The sequence below is a fragment of the Bemisia tabaci genome, chromosome 3 (assembly GCF_918797505.1).
Source record: "Bemisia tabaci chromosome 3, PGI_BMITA_v3".
In the NCBI taxonomy this organism is placed as follows: domain Eukaryota; kingdom Metazoa; phylum Arthropoda; class Insecta; order Hemiptera; family Aleyrodidae; genus Bemisia; species Bemisia tabaci.
The window spans coordinates 23,844,166-23,866,217 of record NC_092795.1 but is presented as its reverse complement, the minus strand read 5'-3'; the positions used below and the strand labels follow the sequence as shown (position 1 = coordinate 23,866,217).

Sequence of the window (22,052 nt, the reverse complement as noted above, 5' to 3'; positions counted from 1 at the left end):
TAATAAGTCTTTGCTCTAAAATAGTCCACTGTTTCTGATTTTTTCACTGTCCTTCATCTATTTTATTGTAGCTGAAATGCAGACCTGAGATTGGAATTCCTCTACTGAAGTGTAAAGAAAAAACGCTGTATGAACATTCTAGAGTTGCCAAATTTCCTCGGATAAAATGTTTATTTCTGAGGAGAGTCATGCATGTGTTCTCCTGAAAATTTCTCATAGTTTAGATCTGACAGCGAATAAAATGCTTTTAAAAAATTGAAGAAATATATTCACAGATCTCCAAGAAAATTCGTATTAAAATACGAGGAAAATGTGGCAGGAAGGAAATTTGGCAAAATCTAGAGGCTCATTCGACGATCTTCCTTAGCACAGCAGTCCAGTTTTGCAACACTGAATAGAATCTTTCCCTCTTGTCACTGGTTTTTTTACAAAATTAAAAGATCTCTTCCCGAAAATTATCTCCCTCTTACTCTGAAATGTGTTACATAATCAATGAAGTTACCTGATGATCCAAAATGAGTTCTGTTTAATTTTCCTCGTGCAATAGATGACCAAGGAACATTACAGCACGTGTTGAAATTTTACAAAATGTATGAGGTGTGTTATGTAATGTTTATTGCTTCTCATCACTGTGATTATGCAGCAAATGAAGAAAACACATCCAATTCATTACCAGCTTGAAATAATTTTCTTCCTTTATCCTCTGTCACCCTGTCAACAAGTGTTGCACAAGTATCCGCCACGGGGACCCAGTCATGCATTACGTCATATGCCTGATATGCCTCATTTTAGGGGTGAGAGGAATAAGAGAAGGGGAATTAGGGGTCAGAAACTTTGAAACTTGGCCACTCCGAATCTCTTGACGGCCCTTTGGGTATTTTTGTTTTTAAACCTTACCTCTTAATAAAAGTTTGATTACCCGAACCAGAATTTGTTGTTTTTGTTTTGCCAAGGCATTCATCTTTTTTTTCCACTGGTAGTATTGTTCTTTTTGCCTCTCTTGATGATGATTTTTTTCTTGTCACACAAAGGATGCAAACATGGTGTTTGATTTTATTACCTTAAGACCAGAGACAACTCATCAAGTCATGTTCCTATTCCGACCGAGGCATTCCAGATGGTTACCGCCACATGAATGGCTACGGCTCGCACACATTCAAGTTGGTCAACGATAAAGATGAAGGTGTCTACTGTAAATTGCACTGCAAGGTAATTGAATTGCCAGATTGAAAAATCATATTCATGATGATTTTTTACCAGTTTTACTGAAGTGAATTTTATGGAAATTTAAAGGTTCATGTCCATTTTTAAGCGTTGAGTATGTGAGAGTGTATTTTTATAACTTGATCAAGGAAGTTACAAATGGTTAGACTCTAAATCAAGTTTTAAATATTATTTAAACAATTCACTAAAATTGTGAAAATTCAATGAATTCAATACCATATTTTACCACCAATTTTTTCATGACTTTTAAGATTTTGCATTTCTTTTTGATCGCAAAATTTAGAATTTGCACATAACTTAAAAAATAGATGATTAAATCTTCTCTCAAGGATTAATCATTTAAAATGTACCATTTCTCTATCAATCAACACAGATCAATGGAGTCATATCTTACAACATCATTTTCGATAAACATCATTTCTTAAAACATTGATTGACTTTTAATTGAAGAGTTTGCCCGTAGAAGGGCGTATTGCATCATACGCCCTTTTTTCGGCAATCATTGATTTAAAATCTACATACCCTAGAGTACATATTCACAAATTTTCATGATCATCCGATGATTCTTCGAGGAGTTCAAGGCCAAAATATAAAAAGCCCTTCTTTGGGCAAGAACGCCCTTCTGCCGGAAATTCGGATCTTTTCGGATACAAGTCATATTTAATGCAATATTATACCCGTAAAACATTTTGTACGAGATTGTTACAACATGCTGTTAGTAGGATGAAGAGAGGAGGAGGGGGGGAGTCGCTATATACGACGGTATCCGCGAAGTCACCCACTGCACCTGCACTCCGGTGCATCGCGGTTATCAAAGATAAGATATCGTACTGCTTGATTCCTTGTAAGCATGATCCTGACGACCCATGTCGGGATGAGTTAGATTTACATCTTCAACGGGTTGAAGAACGGAAAAAACTTAGAAATGAGTGTGTAAATAAGGCAAAGAAGGATAAATCATTTCTAGTCCTCGAGTTTGATTACGCGCAGAATTATCCACTCCCCCTTCTTAACGTGAGCAAACAATTTTATAAAAGACTCTTGTGGTTGTACGGATTTAACGTTCACGTCTTCAATAATGACGACTCGTACTTTTATTGCTTCCTGGAGAGTCAGGGGCAAAAAAATTTAAATTCGGTTGTATCTTTAGTAAGCACAACGATCGAAAAATGCATAACGCGATTTCCTGAAATCAAAACTGTCGTGCTGTTATCCGACGCCGCCGGCGGCCAGAATCGCAATGCGACGATGCTTAAGTATTGTTCGTGGCTCAGCCAAACTCGTGGAATCAAAGTAGTGCAAGTATTCCCTGTGAGAGGACATAGTTTTTCGCAGTGCGACCGCAACTTTGGTCTGGTCCGGCAAAAGACCAAGAAAATGGAAGTAATCGGAACCGCTAAACCCTGGCTGGAAGCTATTGTACAAGCACGGTCAAACCCGCGTCCTTTGGAGCTAAGCATGGATGCTGATATCCTTATGGACTGGGAATCTGCTCTTGTAACCTGTTTCCCAAAACCTCCTGTCTCCACGAACAACCTAAAACCTGTGTCTATACGCGAAAAATTTGGTATAATGCAGTATGTCATTATAAAGTATTTGCCGGATGGCAAACTTCAGTGCTCTTCAACCTATCAAATGGATTATAGCTTCTTCGAACTTTCATCCTCACTTTCAACCGAGGATCTGCAGACACTGGAACTTCGACAAGTGCCGCGCCCGAAAGTATCGCAAGCGAAGCTGATTGATGTTCGAGGCCTTCTCAGGTACCTTCCAAAGGCGGACCAAAAATGGCTGAACCGTATCTTGGACGATGCCAGTCCAGCCGATTAGAAGACTGTATGTACTGTACTGTATTGACTGTACTGTATTTTCTGTGTACCTACATGAATTCAAAAATATATTCCTACCTTTCCTGGTAAAGTAAATCTTTTTACTTGCTTTGTAGTATGGTCCCCTTTAAATTTAAAATTTATCAAATTCGGCGCCCTCCAGGCCGGCAGCCTATCCCGTGGGAGCACTCTCGAACCCAGAAAGTGACGCCATAGGTGCTGCTTTCTGGTTGGTCGAGAGTGCTCTCAGTTTTTTTTTGGCTCGTTTTTCCTGGATGTGCGTGTAAGACGTTTGCTCTCGATTTTTTCCCTTTTTGGGGGTAATCCTTGGATTACCCCCCATCTTTCATCGGTTCGGGTCGGTAATGTCTCTGTAGTTAAATTTTGGTCACGCCAAACTTAATTTTTGTGTTCCTTGTTCATTTTCATCCCTTTTTCATTTGTGGCATGTGGCCTGAGTCTCTAGCCCGGCGCTCAGCAGTCTGTTCTGTTACCCCACATCGCTTCAGATTGGCGCCCAACGTCAAACCTGTGTTCTTCAAGTGTTTTAACTGTGCTTTTTAAGTGAACATAAAGAGCCATGCACAAATTCGCCCGTTTTTGGGCCCTCGAAATTGGGGTCGGTGTGAGGTTTTTTTTCATCTATAGGGTGACCCTTTACACATAATAAAATTTCAGATTGAGTATACGCACCGTTTTTGAGATATGGGGGGGCAAAGTCCCCGATTTTTACTCATATTTGCAGGTATTTTATAGTCGAACTTCGGCTGCTACAAGGTACCGGATGTAGATATTGAAGCGCGGTTTGCGGTGATTTGTCAAGCTATTTCTGGATTATTTTTTCACATCTTTTACAAACCCGCAAATGGTTTTTCGGGGGGGGGGGGGGGGGGGCTTTATTCATACTATCATGACCGTTCGTATACCTCTTACTGGCATTAATTGCTTCGTTCTCGACTCCTCTCCACGCCGTAATCATGATGGTATTTTCTGTTAGGAATCTTTCTTCTTCTTTATATTTGACCAATTCTAATGTTGTCTCCCCCTCTCTCCCTTTTTAACCTCCCCCCCCCCCCAATTCTAAACACTCCCTCTCAAGTGTATATTCCTGTGCGGCAGATATGAAGGTGTTATTTGTGGGGAATTATTTTTCTGTCTTTATGGTTCATAAACTTTGACCCCACCTATTTCCTCCTTCCCCCCTTTACCCCTGTTTCACCCCCCCCCCCAATTTCCACCGTACCTTACTCGAAGTTGTCTGCTCCCTCCGCAGCAGAAATGAGGATGTTTCCAGCGAAGAATTTTTTACTTTTTTAAACTCAATACAAGGGAGACACCCCCCACCCTTTTTTCTCTTTCCCATCCCCCCTCACTAGTTCATATTTCCTACCTTATTCCCTCTTTCCACTGCCCCCCCCCCCTCTTTTCTCTTTTTTACATGCTTGAATACTTTTTTTTGTGAGAGTATAATAGTTATCGGATAGTGTAATAGTTACCGGAAACATCCTCATTTCTGCTGCAGAGGGAGCAGACAACTTCGAGTAAGGTACGGTGGAAATTGGGGGGGGGGGGGTAAAACAGGGGTAAAGGGGGGAAGGAGGAAATAGGTGGGGTCAAAGTTTATCAACCATAAAGACAGAAAATAATTCCCCACAAATAACACCTTCATATCTGCCGCACAGGAATATACACTTGAGAGGGAGTGTTTAGAATTGGGGGGGGGGGGGTTTAAAAAGGGAAAAAGGGGGAGACAACATTAGAATTGGTCAAATATAAAGAAGAAGAAAGATTCCTAACAGAAAATACCATCATGATTACGGCGTGGAGAGGAGTCGAGAACGAAGCAATTAATGCCAGTAAGAGGTATACGAACGGTCATGATAGTATGAATAAAGCTCCCCCCCCCCCCCCCCGAAAAACCATTTGCGGGTTTGTAAAAGATGTGAAAACATAATCCAGAAATAGCTTGACAAATCACCGCAAACCGCGCTTCAATATCTACATCCGGTACCTTGTAGCAGCCGAAGTTCGACTATAAAATACCTGCAAATATGAGTAAAAATCGGGGACTTTGCCCCCCCATATTTCAAAAACGGTGCGTATACTCAATCTGAAATTTTATTATGTGTAAAGGGTCACCCTATAGATGAAAAAATACCTCACACCGACCCCAATTTCGAGGGCCCGAAAACGGGCGAATTTTAGCCCTTTTTGTGCAAGGCTCTTTTAATTCAATTTCCTTCATCATTATGTGAGTGTGAAAGCTGCTTCGTTTCTTCCAAGGAATCGCCGTTGGAAGCGGCCGCCATCTTGGCGTCCTCCTCGGTCTAACTCTTCTTGATTTTAGTGTTTTATTTCTCAATAATGTCTTTTATTTGTGTCATTGGCTACCAAGAGTCTCTGCTCTGCAGGGTGAGGGAGTTCAGTGACTTTAATTTTACACATATCTAATTTTCACATCTTAATCTATCTCGCGGTCGCACAGTGATTCTTAACCTACACACGTCTCATCAAAGTCTCATCAAATCAACCAAATAATAATCCAACAATATGAAATTTCACAATAAATCAACCTTTACAACAACAATTCTTTCTAATCAACCTAAACATATTTCAATATAATGTAATTTAATCTTGATTCTAAATGTGCTACGCTGGTGTGCCGATATCTTTGCATCTCGGAAGGGTTAGCCTTTTCCCCTAGGAAAAAAGTTGACAACATCTTAAACCCAGTCTTGCCCCTTTCCTGGGAAACTACAAAGATAAAGGACGGCAGTTTTTTTTTTTTTTTCATGCTTTTTTCTGAAACAAAAATAAAAGCCGGATCATCCGTTTGTCTTCTCTGTCTGGTGGCACTCTTGGCCTGGTTGGAGTAACTGGTGGTTTTCTCTGTGCATCGTGAGGCTAGATCCAACCCTGTGTCCTGTTTGTCAACACGAACTAATCCAGATGACTTCGCTTCTCTTTCAGCAGCCTTGCCTGGCTTCGTCTGTGGTCTACGTGTGTGCCTTCCGTGTATCTTCATCAACGTTCCTGGATCATCACATATTAATCTGCGTATCGTATATAGTCTTAAGTTTTTACACATCATTCTACTTTGTTTGATATATCTTGTTTACGTTTATTCATAGTTATGAGTGGTCCAAATACTCGGTACCAACATCTGCGCAGGTCTACGGTCCCTGAGCGTAGAGGTAGGGGTAGGGGTAGAGGCCGCGGTCGTGGTCGTGGTTTTGTACCTGTCACTGATCCTCCTGTTGGAATAAATGTTCCCAACCAACCAAATAATTTCCAGCTCTTACCTGCGTATCAGCCTCGCCTGTTTATTAATCCCAACATGCGGGACATGTTCGACTGGAATATAGGTAATAACTCTTCCCACAATCTTGGTAATCCTTCTCATGATCGAGTGCAGATAAATGAGGTTTTTGACAGTGAAGTAGGTCATGGTTTCGAACATCAACCTGTTCAGAATGCCATGCAGCACAATGTGCATGTTAGTCCGGCACCCTCTTCTAGGGCTCCTTCACGCATGAGCCATATTCATTCTGAAGTTCCCCAAGCTGAAACTGCAATGTCTGATGGAGTAGGCTCTGTGCTACAGAGTTTGACCAATGAGTTGCGAGAGATGCGGATCTCTTTGCCCTCAATTATACAAAATGAAGTTGAGCGTCAGATCAGTGAAAATTCGAGTAGAAATAGTGTACCTATTCCACAGAATGTCACTTCACCTACCCAGTCTTTACGACGTACATCGATTGCTAGTGTAAATTCTCAAGAACCTGCTAGCCGATCAGTTGGGAGTAAGGTTTATCTAAGTTCTCTTAAGTTGAAAGATTTACCATCATACAACGGCACCTTGTACCCTGTACACCCTGTTGAGTTTTTAAAATCTGTAACTACCTTCTATGAGTCATCGAATGCCCCTGACCACGTGATTTTAAATGAGATAGTGCAGATTCTGAAAGAAAAGGCCCTAACCTGGTACAATGTTTACAGAAGCAAAGCTTCCACTTTTTCTGAGTTCAGCTCTGATTTCTTGGAATTTTTTTGAGGACCTAAAGTTCAAGATAATGTTCGTGCTAACTTGTTTACCCCAAATCAGTATCGTAAAGGTTCTTTAGACATGTGCTCGTATTTCTTAAAATATATTCATAAGGCTCAGTACCTTGATTATGCCATTCCTGAACCTGTCTTGGTTTCAACAATTTTAAGACATTTTCCTCCTGGGATTCGTCGGAATTTACATTTGTCCAATTGCGATACCATCAGTGTTGCATTGGAACAGCTCAGGATTTTAGAGGCTGATCCCGATTTGTCATCTGAAATACCTCTTTTCAATTCATCTCAGAATAAACCCACCCAACCAACTAATCTGGCTTCGTCAAAAAAGCCTTACGGGGTGCATCAGGTAGATTTTGTATTTTCGGTGCCCCCATTCACAAACAATGCTGTTGAACAAAAAACAAAAAACTTAAACGTATGCGGACCACTCATAACTAGTTGACTTTAACAATTCAACTTATACTTTATATCTTCAAGTTTGCTTCAACAGTTTCCCACGTCCTAAGTAAAAAAAAAAAAAAAAAAAAAAAAAAATTCTGCGAATTTTTTTTTTCTCCGGGAAACTGGGGGGTCACCCAAATCAAACTTGTACTCTTCATTATAATTTAAGTCATATGTTCTATTCATGTTCTTCAAAATGTCCTTGGAATGAAACTGAGCAGCTCACCATTCAATCAGTTAACAATAATTCCTAGACAAGGTCCGTCCAACTTCATTCCTTTGATCAGTCTTGGTATCCGCACCACATCCGAATCTGGGAAGAGGCAGATTCGCTCTTGATCAAAATGAGATTTAAGTGTCTCCACTCTAAATCGACTTGTCCCTTTCTTTTTTTTGCCACAGTTTTTTTTTTTATCAAGTACAGACCCCTACATGAACAGATGATATTTTCAACGTCGGATCTCCTGCAGGGGAGATGGGCAATGAAATATTTCATTCTCAAGTCATGTTCAACTTGAGAACACCCCATGTGTGCATAAGCAGGCAGGGCCCGCACATGGTTAAAAAATATCTTCCTCAGTGTATCTTTTATGTCATTCTTGAGTCCACCTATGGAACCTTTTTCTATTATTTTTTTTTTACCCTCAAGAATCAATGTTTCCTTCGTATTAGGGTACTCTTGCTGGGACGTTTCCTGAAGGGGTTAAGCGACAGTAACTTGCCCGACTCTCTTCTGTCATGCCTAAAGTGCACTAGGGTTCCACCTGGAACTTTTGTTTTATTTTCTCTTACTCGCCCAAGGACAACCACCCTTCTTTCTCTTGAGGTCCGTGCTCCAACAGGCTCAAAATGTTGCACAACCAATGAACAATTCCGCGACAGACATCAGTCTTAAATTTTTTTTTACCCTCCCTGTCCCCTTGGATACTTTAACATTAATTTTCCGATGGTCTTGTCATGTAATCAAATTTCAAATTTAACGATGGGAACGTCAAGTTCATCAGTTACATCTCTCTATCTTCTCACTCTCTAAAGAAAATAATAACTGATTGGGTGGTACCACTTCCTAAAATTTTCTTTTAAGCCGACCCGACCCGAAAAATGTTTTTCTCATTTATGTCAATTTTCTTGTCATTTGTAATTTTTTCAATGTACTTAATGATTCTCATTTCATTTTTCAAACTAGAGCTATTGAAAAATGTCTCACAGTTACCATTTGTTACATTTGTGAATTTATTATATTTTGTATTCTAATTTTGAATAAACGGCGAATCCTCAAGGATGAAAAAATAAAGACCAGTAGTAATAACATTGCAAACCCAACCGATGAATTTAGTCTTCTACTCTCTCAAAGTGTGTAACAATTGTTTTTTGCGGGAAACTCCGCTCTTCTCTCTCCAACACTTGTGTTGGATGACTGACACGGAAGAGTGGGGGTATCTGTAGTATGGTCCCCTTTAAATTTAAAATTTATCAAATTCGGCGCCCTCCAGGCCGGCAGCCTATCCCGTGGGAGCACTCTCGAACCCAGAAAGTGACGCCATAGGTGCTGCTTTCTGGTTGGTCGAGAGTGCTCTCAGTTTTTTTTGGGCTCGTTTTTCCTGGATGTGCGTGTAAGACGTTTGCTCTCGATTTTTTCCCTTTTTGGGGGTAATCCTTGGATTACCCCCCATCTTTCATCGGTTCGGGTCGGTAATGTCTCTGTAGTTAAATTTTGGTCACGCCAAACTTAATTTTTGTGTTCCTTGTTCATTTTCATCCCTTTTTCATTTGTGGCATGTGGCCTGAGTCTCTAGCCCGGCGCTCAGCAGTCTGTTCTGTTACCCCACATCGCTTCAGATTGATCAAAGTATTACAAATGTTCAAAATGCAGAGGGAAAAAAACAAGTTGGATTTTTCAATCGCTAGCGATAGCAATATTCGTCATGGGAACGTTAGCTTCTGGGATATGAAAATGTTAAGGTACAGTTCGTTTGTAGTATCTTCTGAATTGAAGGGGCTATGTAATTTTGTGTTGACATCTCTTTTTTAACATGTTTAATTATTTTCTTTGCATACAAGAAAGCTGTTATGTACCAATTATTTATTTTCGTTGGATTATTTATGGTTTTCGGAAGTTACCGCATTTAAGTTTCAGGTTCGTTTATTCGGCGTAAAGTATACAAAAGGTGTCCCAAAAGCACCGGGACTTGTTCTGTAACTTCGAAAGTAAGATGGATACAGACATGATCTTGATCTCATTTTAAAGATCAACTCAATACCTATCGATTAAAACCAAGATCAGCTCAATCGGATAAAAATTGACCAAGTTATGGCACTTTGAAATCAGCGAGGAAAGTTTACGCCTACGGTTTTTAAGGAAGATTCTTCATCGCCGTAAATCGAAAAGTCGGCCTATAAAGTGATGCTTATTGTGTTTTTTTCATTTTCGAGGTGTCATTTATCAACATTTTGTACCACCAAACACAACAGTTGACAGTGCGTATTATTGCAAAGTGCTAAAGGAGTTGAGAATGCACATTTCCCGGAAACGGTCGGACTTGAAAGCTTCGTGGATACTCCATCAAGACAAGCGCGGCCTCACACATCGAGCTTAACACGTGAATTTATGAGTAAAAATGGAGTTGAAACAATCCCTCATCCCCCTTACAGCCCTGACTTGGCTCCATGTGATTTTTGGATGTTTCCTACACTTAAAAAGGAGCTTCGTGGACGAAGATTCGAATCGAAGACCGAAATCCAGAATGCAATTCAAAACTTTTTCAACGCCACCCCAGAGGAAGAATTCAGGAAAACAATGTTGGATAAGTGGCAAGAGCGCATGAAAAAGTGCATCCGGTTTGATGGACGGTACTTTGAAAAGCAAAAGGAAGTTATGGAAGATTCGGAGGAAAGTGGATACGAATATTAACTTTTTGAATCCTGGTAAGCGAAAAATCTTCCTAAAAACCGTAGGGGTAAACTTTCCTCACTAATTTCAAATTGTCATAACTCGGTCAATTTTTATCCGATTGAGCTGATCTTGGTTTTAATCGATAGGTATTGAGTTGATCTTTAAAATGAGACCAAAATCATGTCTGTATCTATCTTACTTTTGAAGTTACAGAACCAGTCCCGGTACTTTTGGGACACCCTACGTATGATATTTTTACTCTACACATATGCCTGAATACGCATCATAAGGGACCTATGTGCTTCCTAAGTTGCCAAGTATTAATTATTGTTTGATGATTGGTCTAAAACATTCAATACAACCGGTAAAAATTAACTGTCCCCTGCGAGATTCGAACCCCCGCTCGCACAAAAAGTGACATTTACCCGACGTCAGAATGGTGTCTCTGCTGACTGAGCCATCTCGCCGTATGAGAGCGATGGGAGAAAATAGCACAGTTAAGTGATCTCGGACGCTGAGCGGGGACTCACAAAAGACGACCTTGAGATTTCGGCAGTTCGGCCACTGGCGTCATAAGAGACATCGGATTAAAGCGCATTACTCTGTGAGACATTGTTTACCTATGCTGTCATACGTCACAAGGTTCATCTCAGTATGGATTTGCGATCGCGGCAGTAAGCTGAGGCAATATTTCTGTATTCATGGATTAAATCCATCAATCGAGTTCTGATTTTGGCTCATATATCCGTAACGGGTCCTCCAGAGCAATTTTCCACCTTGTACGATGGTTATTATTTCTTTATATCTATGTTTAAAATTTGAGGTGGGATAATGGCGGCTTCTCAAGAACACCGAGGTAGGCGATCTTTTGCACCAACGAACAGAAAACTGATGGCGAAAAATAACCAATCAGAACCTCCCAAAAAAAAGAATTTGCCTAAAAACGGAACTTCGTGGTTCTGCGCAGATTTACCAGTCAGACACGACATCTTAAGGTGGAAAAAAACTCGCTGAAAGCGAATTTTAGCAATCAACACAACTTGACGTAGAGACATGATTGGCTAAAAAATACAACGGTTTTTGATACATCGGAAAATCAACCAAAAATCGGAGACTGGGCGAAACGCTCAAGGTCGCAGAGGTATAGGGAATCCCATAGCGAAAGCATAACGGAACGATTCTAATATCATGGGGAACTCCGTTCCCATGACAATAATGCATTATTCAGAAACGTGTCACTTATAAATTCGATTTTTTCTTCCTTACATCAAACTATAATCAAAGCTATCTGACCAGAATATTTATTTAGTCGATTAGTGATAAAATTTAAGCCTTACAATGGAAAAACACATTACAAAATCGTTCAACCTGCTCTTTTTAAGAAATTGTACTAGGTTGCTGGTAGAAGGGCGTCTTAGGAGGCTCATTAAATTCTCATGCTGTGAGAGCCCCAAGCAGTTTGTAATCAAAGAAATGGTCGATTTTCAGTGAAATATACTTTGACAAAAGAAATATGTTCTCAGTTTGCCCCATCATCAACATAGCAGGTCGAGCGATGAAAATGAAAACTTCAAATGCGTGTTTAAACGCCCTTCTACGGGCAAACTCTTCAATTACTGTCCCACAGGCCTTGGTATTTTACTGATGCTTCAAAACTCACCTTTTGACATCACATCTAATCTTTTGAAACTGACTTTATTTCAGACGGATCAAAAAATAAAAAACCTTCCAGTCGAGAAAGCTGCACAACTCGCATCAAGTGACCCTGACTACTCTATCCGAGACTTATATCATGCCATTGCTACAAAAGACTTTCCCTCTTGGACCATGTACATTCAAGTCATGACATTCCAGCAAGCCAAGAGTTACAGATGGAACCCATTCGACCTCACAAAAGTAATTTCTTTTTCTACCTACACAATTATCCAATTTTTTTTTACTTTAATTAGATTTCACCCACTTACAATAAAAATCAAGAATGTTACAGTTTAAGGTGACAAAGAAATTAGAATTGGATAGCAGCTGGGCCCAGGAGGGCTCCAGTCTTTTTGTTATCATCGTTATTTTGTACTTGAGTTTCTGCTATTCAAATGTGATGCTTCAGTCTTGCAATGGGCCTGTTGCAAACTTTTGCTAGAGCAGAATGAGGAGTTATTTCCTATACATAATGCCTCAAAAATCACGATGAGCGCATCGGCAAAGTCTGAAATGCACTTATAAATTCGCAATCTGCGTAAGAAATTTGCGTTATTTTGAGCTTCCCGCTTCAAAAACGATACTACTGCACAGGTGAACATTTCGTTAGAGGAGTCGCTCCATCGTCGGCAATATTCATCATGGCCGACGCTTGCGCAGCTCCTCGCGTAATTCGAGGAGAGTTCAAGGTCAATTAAGGCGGGCGAGGAAAATATGAACGTAAACACGCCGGTTGTTATCTGGTTTAATCCTGTTCAGGTGTTATCTCGTCCCATCACACGTGTTTTGGCGGACTGGCGTCGGCCATGATGAGTATTGCCGTCAATGGAACGACTCCTCTAACAAGATTTTCACCTGTACCGTAGTATCGTTTTCGAAGCGGGAAGCTCAAAAAACCGCAAATTTCTTACGCAGATTGTGAAATTATGAGTGCATTTCAGACTTTGTCGATGCGCTCATCGTGATTTTTGAGGCATTATCCGTAAGAAACAACTCTAAGTTTTGCTCTAGCAAAAGTTTGCAACAGGCCCATTCTCATATGAACGATTTGACTGAATAGCACTGGAATTTCTAAATTTTTTATGTTTTATTTGTTTATATTCCTGTGGATAAAAATCTTTCTTAAAACTAGTTTGAGGAATCTTAAATAATAGCCCAAGAAATAATATCATCCCTCTGCAATGTGATAGTCTTGCTTAGGAGAACTAATATTCTACTATTTGACACTCTGAGTAGAAAGCAAATACATATCAATTTCTCCAAGTGTCTCATGGATTTTCTTTCTTTTTTTTTCTGTTATTTTTTACCCAGAGATGATTAAACTTTCCGTTTCACAGCAAGCCCTTGGTTTCTGACTGTCTAGAACACCTCAGGCTCAGCAACCTCAGTGGCGCCATTTAAAAGTGTGCAAACAACTTCTGAGAGCTTGTTCCTATACTCTGAATCTGTAGAAGTGGAAATTTTGTCCAAAGATTAGCACAAGTCAACCTACTTTGTCGACTTGGTGACAAAATGATACCCTGTAACTTGTTTTTCTCTTTCAAAACGCTACACTTACCCTCCCTCAGTTAGGGTTAAGTTAAAAAAAAAAATTTAAAACTGCTGTTTGTACGCCTTTAATGCTCACTGATGTATTAGGTCGAATATCTTTTCGGTAAAAATCATGATAAGTGAGGTTTGTTTTAGGTTTGGCCACATTCCGATATCCCACTGATCCCTGTTGGCAAATTGGTACTGAACCGTAATCCTGAGAACTACTTTGCAGACGTTGAGCAAGCTGCGTTCAGCCCCTCTCATTTGGTCCCAGGAGTTGAACCAAGTCCGGACAAAATGCTTCAAGTAAGTTTTCCTCCAAATTTATAAATGGTTTATTGTAAAGTTGTTTTCCAACAGCTGAATTAATCTATAAAACGAAGAAAGTTTCCAGGATATTTAAGAACCTCTTCCAGGTCCCAAAGTACCGGTCTAAAACGGCATTTTTAATATTCTAAAATTTACTAAATTGGCTTACATTGATAGCTTAACCATGGTGCCTTTTTTTCTTCTCTTTTTCGCGCATAAAAAATGCAGCTCAGGTAAGTAAAAGCCTTGAAAACTTAGGAAATTATCGTAGTTTTAAGAAAAAACTTTCTTCTCAATGGATGGTTTTATTGGTGGGTTCAGTCTCCTCAATTTTAGCTCTGATGTTGAAAAAAACTAATGGAATTTCAAAGTTAAAAAATAACGTTAACTCAGATGTCCATTATAAAACCAGAAAGTCAGATAATTTTGTCATTTTGGTCAAGGATATCTGTTTCCTAAATTCCATTGATACTTTGAAAATATCATCTGAATCATTACTCTTAATCTACTGGACTTTTTTTCTCCTATAGGCTCGACTTTTCTCCTACGCAGACCTTCACCGTCATAGGCTAGGGGCCAACTACTTACAGTTACCGATCAACTGCCCGTATCGCAGCCGAATTTCAAATCAGCAAAGAGATGGACCTCAGTCATACTACAACGAAGGTGGTGCACCAAACTACTATCCTAACAGCTTCAGAGGGCCTGAACCAAGTGGCCATGCTGCCCTCTCCAAATCCTCTGTTTTTGGCGATGTTCAAAGGTGAGTTTTGCGGTCTCGGTGGTACCACAAAATATTTGTTTGTAATTATATCATTGAGAAGGGTCATTTTCACAGAAGAATCACGTACATTAACCCAGGAATTGGAATAAAAAGAAAAGAAAAATAATTGTTTCGAAAGTTTTCAATATAGTTTGTGAAATTAGTAAACAATGTATCATAATCGCAGGGATACAAAATTTCTGCGTTGGGTTTCTCAAAAGAATAGTTTTTACAAAGTTGTGTGTGTATTTTAAATTGAATTATTTTTTATTAATTATTTCTTGGTAATTTTTACACTAACACACGTCTTGCCTCAGGTATGAAACTGGAAATGATGACAATTTCTCTCAAGCAACATTATTCTGGGAAAAGACTCTGAACGAAGAAGAAAGATGCAGGCTTGTAGCCAATCTTGACGGACATTTGAAAGAAGCAGCCGAGTTTATTCAGGTACTTACAACCTTCTTTTTAATTGGCCAATTTTGCATTCATTTTCATTCATTCATTCATGTTTTTTCTTTATCATTCCTCAAAGCTATTCTAAAATTCGAAAGGTGACACAGCATTACCCACAGCAAACAATTTGTCTTTCCCTAAGTCATATTGTCTCATGATTGCTTGAATTTTAAGTCAAAGTTAGATTGCCTAGTGATAGGATTCAATGCAGTAATGAGGCTATTACCCGATTCAGGAAGTGCTTGAAACAAGGTGTTACAGCAGTAAATTTTAGGTTATTGTCGTTAGAAACATTAAACTTTCCCCAACTCTAGACACTCTCACCCTCTGATTACAAATTATGAAATTTCTATTATCAAATAATTTTTGAAGAAAACAAAGAATCTTTTTATTGATTTTTCTAGTTATCTATTTGACATTTTGGTGTATAAAAAATTACAAACGAATTTCATAAACGGAAATTTCAATTTTGCTTTTTATTTTCTATGCATCTCGGCCACTGACAACAATTTTTGTCCTCCCTTTTTTCCAGGAGCGAGCAGTCAAAAACTTTACCCAAGTACACCCAGACTTTGGTGAACAACTAGCTAAAGCATTGAAAATCACCGTCACTCAAAAGTCCAGCCTCTAACTTCATCCTTCAACCAACATAATTATTTTTTAAAATTCTAAAAGGTCCACTTGGAATCGTGCAAGTTATCTTTTTATGGCATTTCGTGCCATCAAGCAATTTTAAAATTGTTTCGTATTTTTTTATCAACTACTTAATGTTTATTCATAATGTATCAGCTGTACAGTTCTTATAATCACGTTTCCCAGCAATTGTCAGAATTGTGGTTCTTGATGCAACGGTGATTTGTAGTGCATAATTGATTTTTTTAAGACCATCTCAGTTCTTTCTCAGGTTTTTATACTTCTATTTTTATTTTTGGTAAGTGTTGTTTTTACCTGTAAGTTGAACTCATCAAAATAAATGTATTGTTAATTTTTATGCTGCTTTCCTCATTTTTTAAAATGTTCCCCCTGTCATATAGGTATGAACTCTGATATCATACCGTGCAATTATGGCATCAGAGTTTTTGTTTCTGTTTATTTATTTATTTATTTTTTTTTTTGTATCACGACTGAAAATTTTTATCGAATACTCCTTCCGTCAAGGAGGAAACTCACAGAAATTCCCCACAATTGATGTCAATACTCCATGAAAATACGAATTATGATGAAAGTCGCCAATGATGCCAATTAAGATGAGAAAAAATCTAAATGTTTTATGAAAGGTACGGTGGGACTATTTCTTTATGCATAGTCTTGAACTATGCTATGGGCCGCTTATGAACAGCTGTTAAGCTTGATGAACGATTTAATGCATGTACTAGGGGTCTGTGGCCGCTATGCGGCCGCCAATCACTGAATAAATACTACATGTAAAAAATCGTAGAACAACTATGTTCAAGTTATTTCATAGATGAATAGATTCAAAATCCGACGGGTGCACGCGAAAGAAAGCGTATTTATCTCTGATTGTAACGTTATGCACCACTTGTTATGACTTATTTTTGAAAAACTGCACACGCAGTTTTTCTAAAGAGTTCCCAAGGTTTTTTTTTTTTTTTTTTTTTTTTTTTTTTTTTTACAGAAATAAAACAACACACGGTTTTTTATAAAATCCGAAATTTCCGGAATGATTTAAAATAAAATCACAAAAAAATTCGACTCGATATTCTCGTTTGTTCTGTTTTCTTTTTATTAGACCAAAATTGATTTATGCGTTTAAGTTTCAGAATAGCTGCATCGTTGAAATATCTTCCGAGTTTCTGAATCGCTGCAATTAAGATGCATATTTACCCTTTAATTGGGGTGAAAACCGGGCAGGAACCGTCAAAAGAAATGACGCGTGGAAAAAGTTTTGCGGCGAGTTTAGCGTCGCGCAAGCCATGGAAGGGAGTGCGGTTCAGTGTCGAGTTGTCGAATCATCTTTACAATGTGATGCGCCCTCAATACAGCTAGCTACGATGTGCCTGTACCTGCAATCGAATAGTTATCGCGAATAACTCTCGCATGTGTTTGGTGCAGTGCGAGAAGTATTCATGCAGTCTTGTAGGCGCTAACATGCGCTTGACGCCGACCGCACCGTGTTTAGCGCGCGATTATTCGAACTCGCGTTAGGCTAATCACGGCATCGGACAATTGGGTTTAAAAGGCCCACGTTATGTTTCGACGCCGTATGTGCACTCTAAGAAGAAGATGCAAGTAAGAAGATGTCAGTCGGAGGTGCTCAGCAAAGCATAGTCCTGGAGGATGGTCAACATATAGAAAGTTGCGAACAATACAAGTACCTGGGGTGAAGCTGACTTCGGATGGGAAGCTGGATCAGGCCATTCGGGACCGTAATCTTCTAGAAAGGAAAGCCATCGCCATGCTTAATGGGATCCTTTGGGACCAAAGGATTTCCAAAGACAACAAGAAGAGGATTTATAATTCGGTTGTCAAGCCTATTATCACCTATGGCAGTGAAGTGTGGCAGTTGAAGAAGCGGACCCAAGAAATGCTCAAGGCGACCGAGATGGATTTCTGGCGAAGATCGGCTGGAATCTCGAGGAGAGAACGTGTCAGGAATGAACGTGTCCGAGAGATAATGGGCGTTGAGGGGACGATTGTGCACGATATCATGACCAAGCAATTGGTATGGTATGGGCATGTGCAGAGAATGGCTGATACCAGGTTGCCGAAGAAGGTGTTGGAGTGGGTCCCCCCAGGTAGGCAACGAAGAGGGCGTCCAGCCAAACGGTGGGTAGAGGGCATCCATGAAGAGATGGAGAGATGCCAGCTTCCGGAGGATCTCTACCATGACAGATTCCTGTGGAGAATAGGCGTCGCAGAGCGCTCTAGCGCGCCGTAAAAGCGGCTCACACATACACATGTGCACTCCAACGTTGCCTCGTTTCTCCCGATAAAATATTTTCTCTGAGAAAAGTTAAGAAAGTTCCGTATGTTCGCTTTTTTATACTGAATGGAAAACAAGGTACAAATTTAAGCACTCTGATACATGATTCTTCACCAGAATTTCACGTAGAATACGATTCGCGCCACGAAAACTTCAACTTCAACCGCAGATACAAAAATATCACTTTGAACATCGCTGAACAACTGATAACGAAAAACTAATGTTAAATTCGGTTTTCTCCTGTCATAAGACCCTCGAGTGCTAATTTCCACGCAAATCAACATCAACCGGTAATACTAACGGTGATTTGAATGTGCTTTTTTTAAATTTTTACCGGCCGTCATTTTGTCAAAAATAAGAAAGGTGACCTGAAAAATATCTTTTTTCATCGTCTTTTGATTGAGGTGTCACCACAGAGGATTGCTATTGTACCTAAACCAGTATAAAATCAACACCACGGTCCGAACCGAATGTCGATCCCAATCATTTGGAACAGGCGACTATTTTACCCTCGACTCATGTAATTAGTCCAAGGTACATTCACTCGAATTCACTCAAGATGGCTTCGCATACGTTTGTTTAGAGTGTCGTCCGGAACCTGTACTTGCAATCCAGGCTGGAAAAGAAATAACGGATGAACTGCGATGCCTGTTCTGAATGTTATTGATTTACTTTCATATTTCTTATTGTAAAATTGAATCTTACATCATGCCTTGCCAATCACTTTGTATAACTATTATTATGCAATCACCATTTCGCAATGAAAGTTCATCAATCTAAAGCCACATATATTTTGCCATTTTTCCACATAACGGACTTACAATCCAAAAACCCAAATCAACGGAGGTTGCGGAGATTATCAGTTTCTAAGTTAGAGGTTAACTCGCGATACTCAGGGTCTCGCGAAGCGAGACCAGGGCCGGGTTGTACTCAATAAGAAGCTATTTTTATGTTCTTCCATTTAAAACGAAAATTCAACTCGATATCTGCAACCGTTCAAAAGTTATGGCTAAAAGTTTATTCTTCTTTGACCCCCGCCCCCCTCCCCCCGGGGGCCTGGATCAAAAAGTCCGCCATTTTTGAACTTCTCTATCCTTCCTTCACAAGAGGTGAGGGTATGACAAGATTCCGTTCTGGGCCCATTCTTATGACCCAATTCATAATACCTCTTTGCTTATTCATCAGCTATTGGGTCTGTTATTAACACGCAATCTTTAAAATGGTGTAATCGCACGAATAAGCTTAATAATTTTGAATAAAACGAGATCGAGATTCTGTGATTTCAATAAGTTGGGTATCATTATACTACTACTCCGGTTTTCTATTTCAGGTTCAAAGAATGAATCATCAAAGTTAAAAGCGGCACTGATAACACAGCACAACAAATTTTGGGTTTTAGTTTGTCCTTCGAATCAAACCAATTTTTTAGCGGCTCTGGTGCTTGCACTAGAGCTGCTATTCCGGACGGTCCCAGCTGGGGAGTATCATTGGACCATGTTACATTGGAGAGACCGCGCGTTGGTTAATGGGAATCGGCGCCATTTTCGGCTATGTTCCTTGTCATGACTTTATTTTATTGCATATTGTTTTATTGTTAGCCAATGCTATGTTGTGTAGTGTATTTTTGGAATCATGGTGATACAGTCAATAATTCAAAACTTGTCTGTGCTTTAATCTCGTGATGGAAAAAATGTACTTTACGTTCAAAATTTGAAAATTTGAATTTTAAAGTTTTCGCGGTTAAGGAAGCTTTAACCACTGGGTTGGAGCTTCCTAGTTATATTACTTGATATCAGCTGATAGCAAACAAAGGTTACCAGGGAAACTGTAAACGTCTAAAACTACCGTGGCCATCGGGGCGATTATTGAAATGACATCGACTCTATGTCGCCGCTTACGACAAGACATATAGCCCTATCTTAACCGTGTAATATATCGCAATTCGATATTCAAAACCATTACCTACAATTTCAGATATAAAAATGCAAATTTTTTGCAGCCTCGCTAAACGACTTATCAACCATGCATTCCAAAGTTTCTTATCACAGGGCTGTGAAAATATACAATCTAATAAATACAAAATAACCAAATATCTAAAAAGACAAAATTTCAGTTGCAGTCAGTTTCAGTCTTATTGTTGCACAAACTAGTTATTTGACAAAAAAAGAAGATGATCACTCAATTGAAAGAAATTGGCGCCCAATCACAACGACAAGTTAAAAAAAATACTGTGGGAGAAATTTTTTAGGATGCGGACCTCCAAAGAGCCTTCAAAATTAAAAGTATACAACAAGTGATAGTGCCATGCATTCTGCATATCAAGGGCCAATACACATTTATACACCGGCTACGTAAATCTGCTAAGTTACAAAACATGAATCGACAGTTGTCGGATTGTACATCAGTGACAAAATGTGTCTGGGCCCTCATTCTTGACTACAACTACTGTCGCCAGAGCCGCTCTCCGACGCGAATGCGTTGGAGCTTCCTGCTTGTTTCGATCCCCAGGTGCTAAAGAAGTCCGAAAATGCCCATATTAACTTCAGGAAAATTGTCTGGTGCCCATGGGGTACCGCCATTTTGAATTTTTCAAAATTGAGAAAACCCACGACTAGATTTTTGCAGCTATCTCCCCAAAAGGTGCATCCCACGAAAAAAATAAACAAAAAAAACCACCAAAAAGAGCATACAATTTCCTACCAAAATCATCCTCCTCTGTTGTTTTTAACTTAATTTTTTGGTCGAAAAATTAACATTTTCTTCAAAAATCAGCAAATAAAAGGCGCATTTTTGCCGATTTTAGGAGCAATTTAGCTTCATATCTCCGGCCACGATTATCTGAGAAAAAAACTGTTATGCTCATTGAAAAGAGCGCAAAATTTATTTCTAGAAAACATATGTCAATGGTTCCTAAAAACTTGATTTAATCCTGTAAAACAGCAGTTCATTAGCTCCCCCCTTAAATTGTGATTTCGTCAATTACATTATTTTCGCCCTTACAATCAAGAAAAGAAGAAGCACAAAACCTAAAACCGTGGCCCAATCTGTGTGACAAGGTGGAAAAATAGTGCTGGGCCCACACTGCTTAGGGGAGGGGGGAGGGAATCAAAGCCAAAAAGTTCGCAAATGTTCAATCAGAGTAAACAATTGTGAGCTCTAATGAGATCAGTACAAAACTGAGGGGGGGGGGGGGTATGTTCAGCTCAGGCAGTTTGCGTTGGAATATTAAGTTATGCGGTCACGTCGAGAGATCTATAATTTTGGGCCTTTTTATACCTCACCAGTAGATCACACTCGTCAGTGAGATAAAAAATCAAAAAGTTCAAAAATTATCAATCGGAGTCAAAAATTTTTAGCGCTAACGAGTACCATATAGTACGAAACTTGCCGTATTCCAGTGCAAATCGTGCGTACTTCGAACTTGTGCTTAGATGCCGTCTTGGATTTTGCGAGATTTTCAGTTGGGTTCACTGACGAGTCTGATCTACTGATGAAGTATAAAAAAGGCCCAAAATTATAGATCTCTCGACGTGACCGTATATAACTTAATATTCCAACGCAAACTGCCTGAGCTGAACATACTCCCCCCCCCCCCCCCCAGTTTTGTACTGATCTCATTAGAGCTCACAATTTTTCACTCTGATTGAACATTTTTGAGCTTTTTGGCTTTGCTCTCCCCCCCCCCCTCCCCTAAGCAGTGTGGGCCCAGCACTATTTGACCACCTTGTTACACACAGGAACCTAACTCACGATATGACTAGAAATTGCCTAGGTCAATATACGTTTAAATATGCTGCAAAAAGGCAGTGTGATATGAAGCCTTTGGTTTTTGGAGCAAATAAAGTTAACTAGTAAATCGTGTAAAAATCAAATATGTCTAAGAATGTTATAAATAATGAA

The 22,052-nt window shown here is 39.5% G+C and overlaps 2 protein-coding genes across 3 annotated transcripts in view; one reads left to right on the top strand and one right to left on the bottom strand.

Annotated features, from left to right (window-relative positions):
• The window catches only part of LOC109031015 (neuroligin-4, X-linked), a 649,145-nt gene that overhangs the window by 49,243 nt on the left and 577,850 nt on the right, over positions 1 to 22,052 (bottom strand). The window lies entirely within an intron of this gene.
• On the top strand, positions 1,029 to 16,835 carry LOC109031096 (catalase-like). Its single transcript, XM_019042427.2, is given in 7 exon segments — positions 1,029 to 1,099; positions 1,101 to 1,209; positions 12,157 to 12,348; positions 13,834 to 13,986; positions 14,520 to 14,752; positions 15,070 to 15,202; positions 15,741 to 16,835. Coding segments are annotated over 7 exon segments (978 nt in total). The 5' UTR covers positions 1,029 to 1,040; the 3' UTR covers positions 15,840 to 16,835.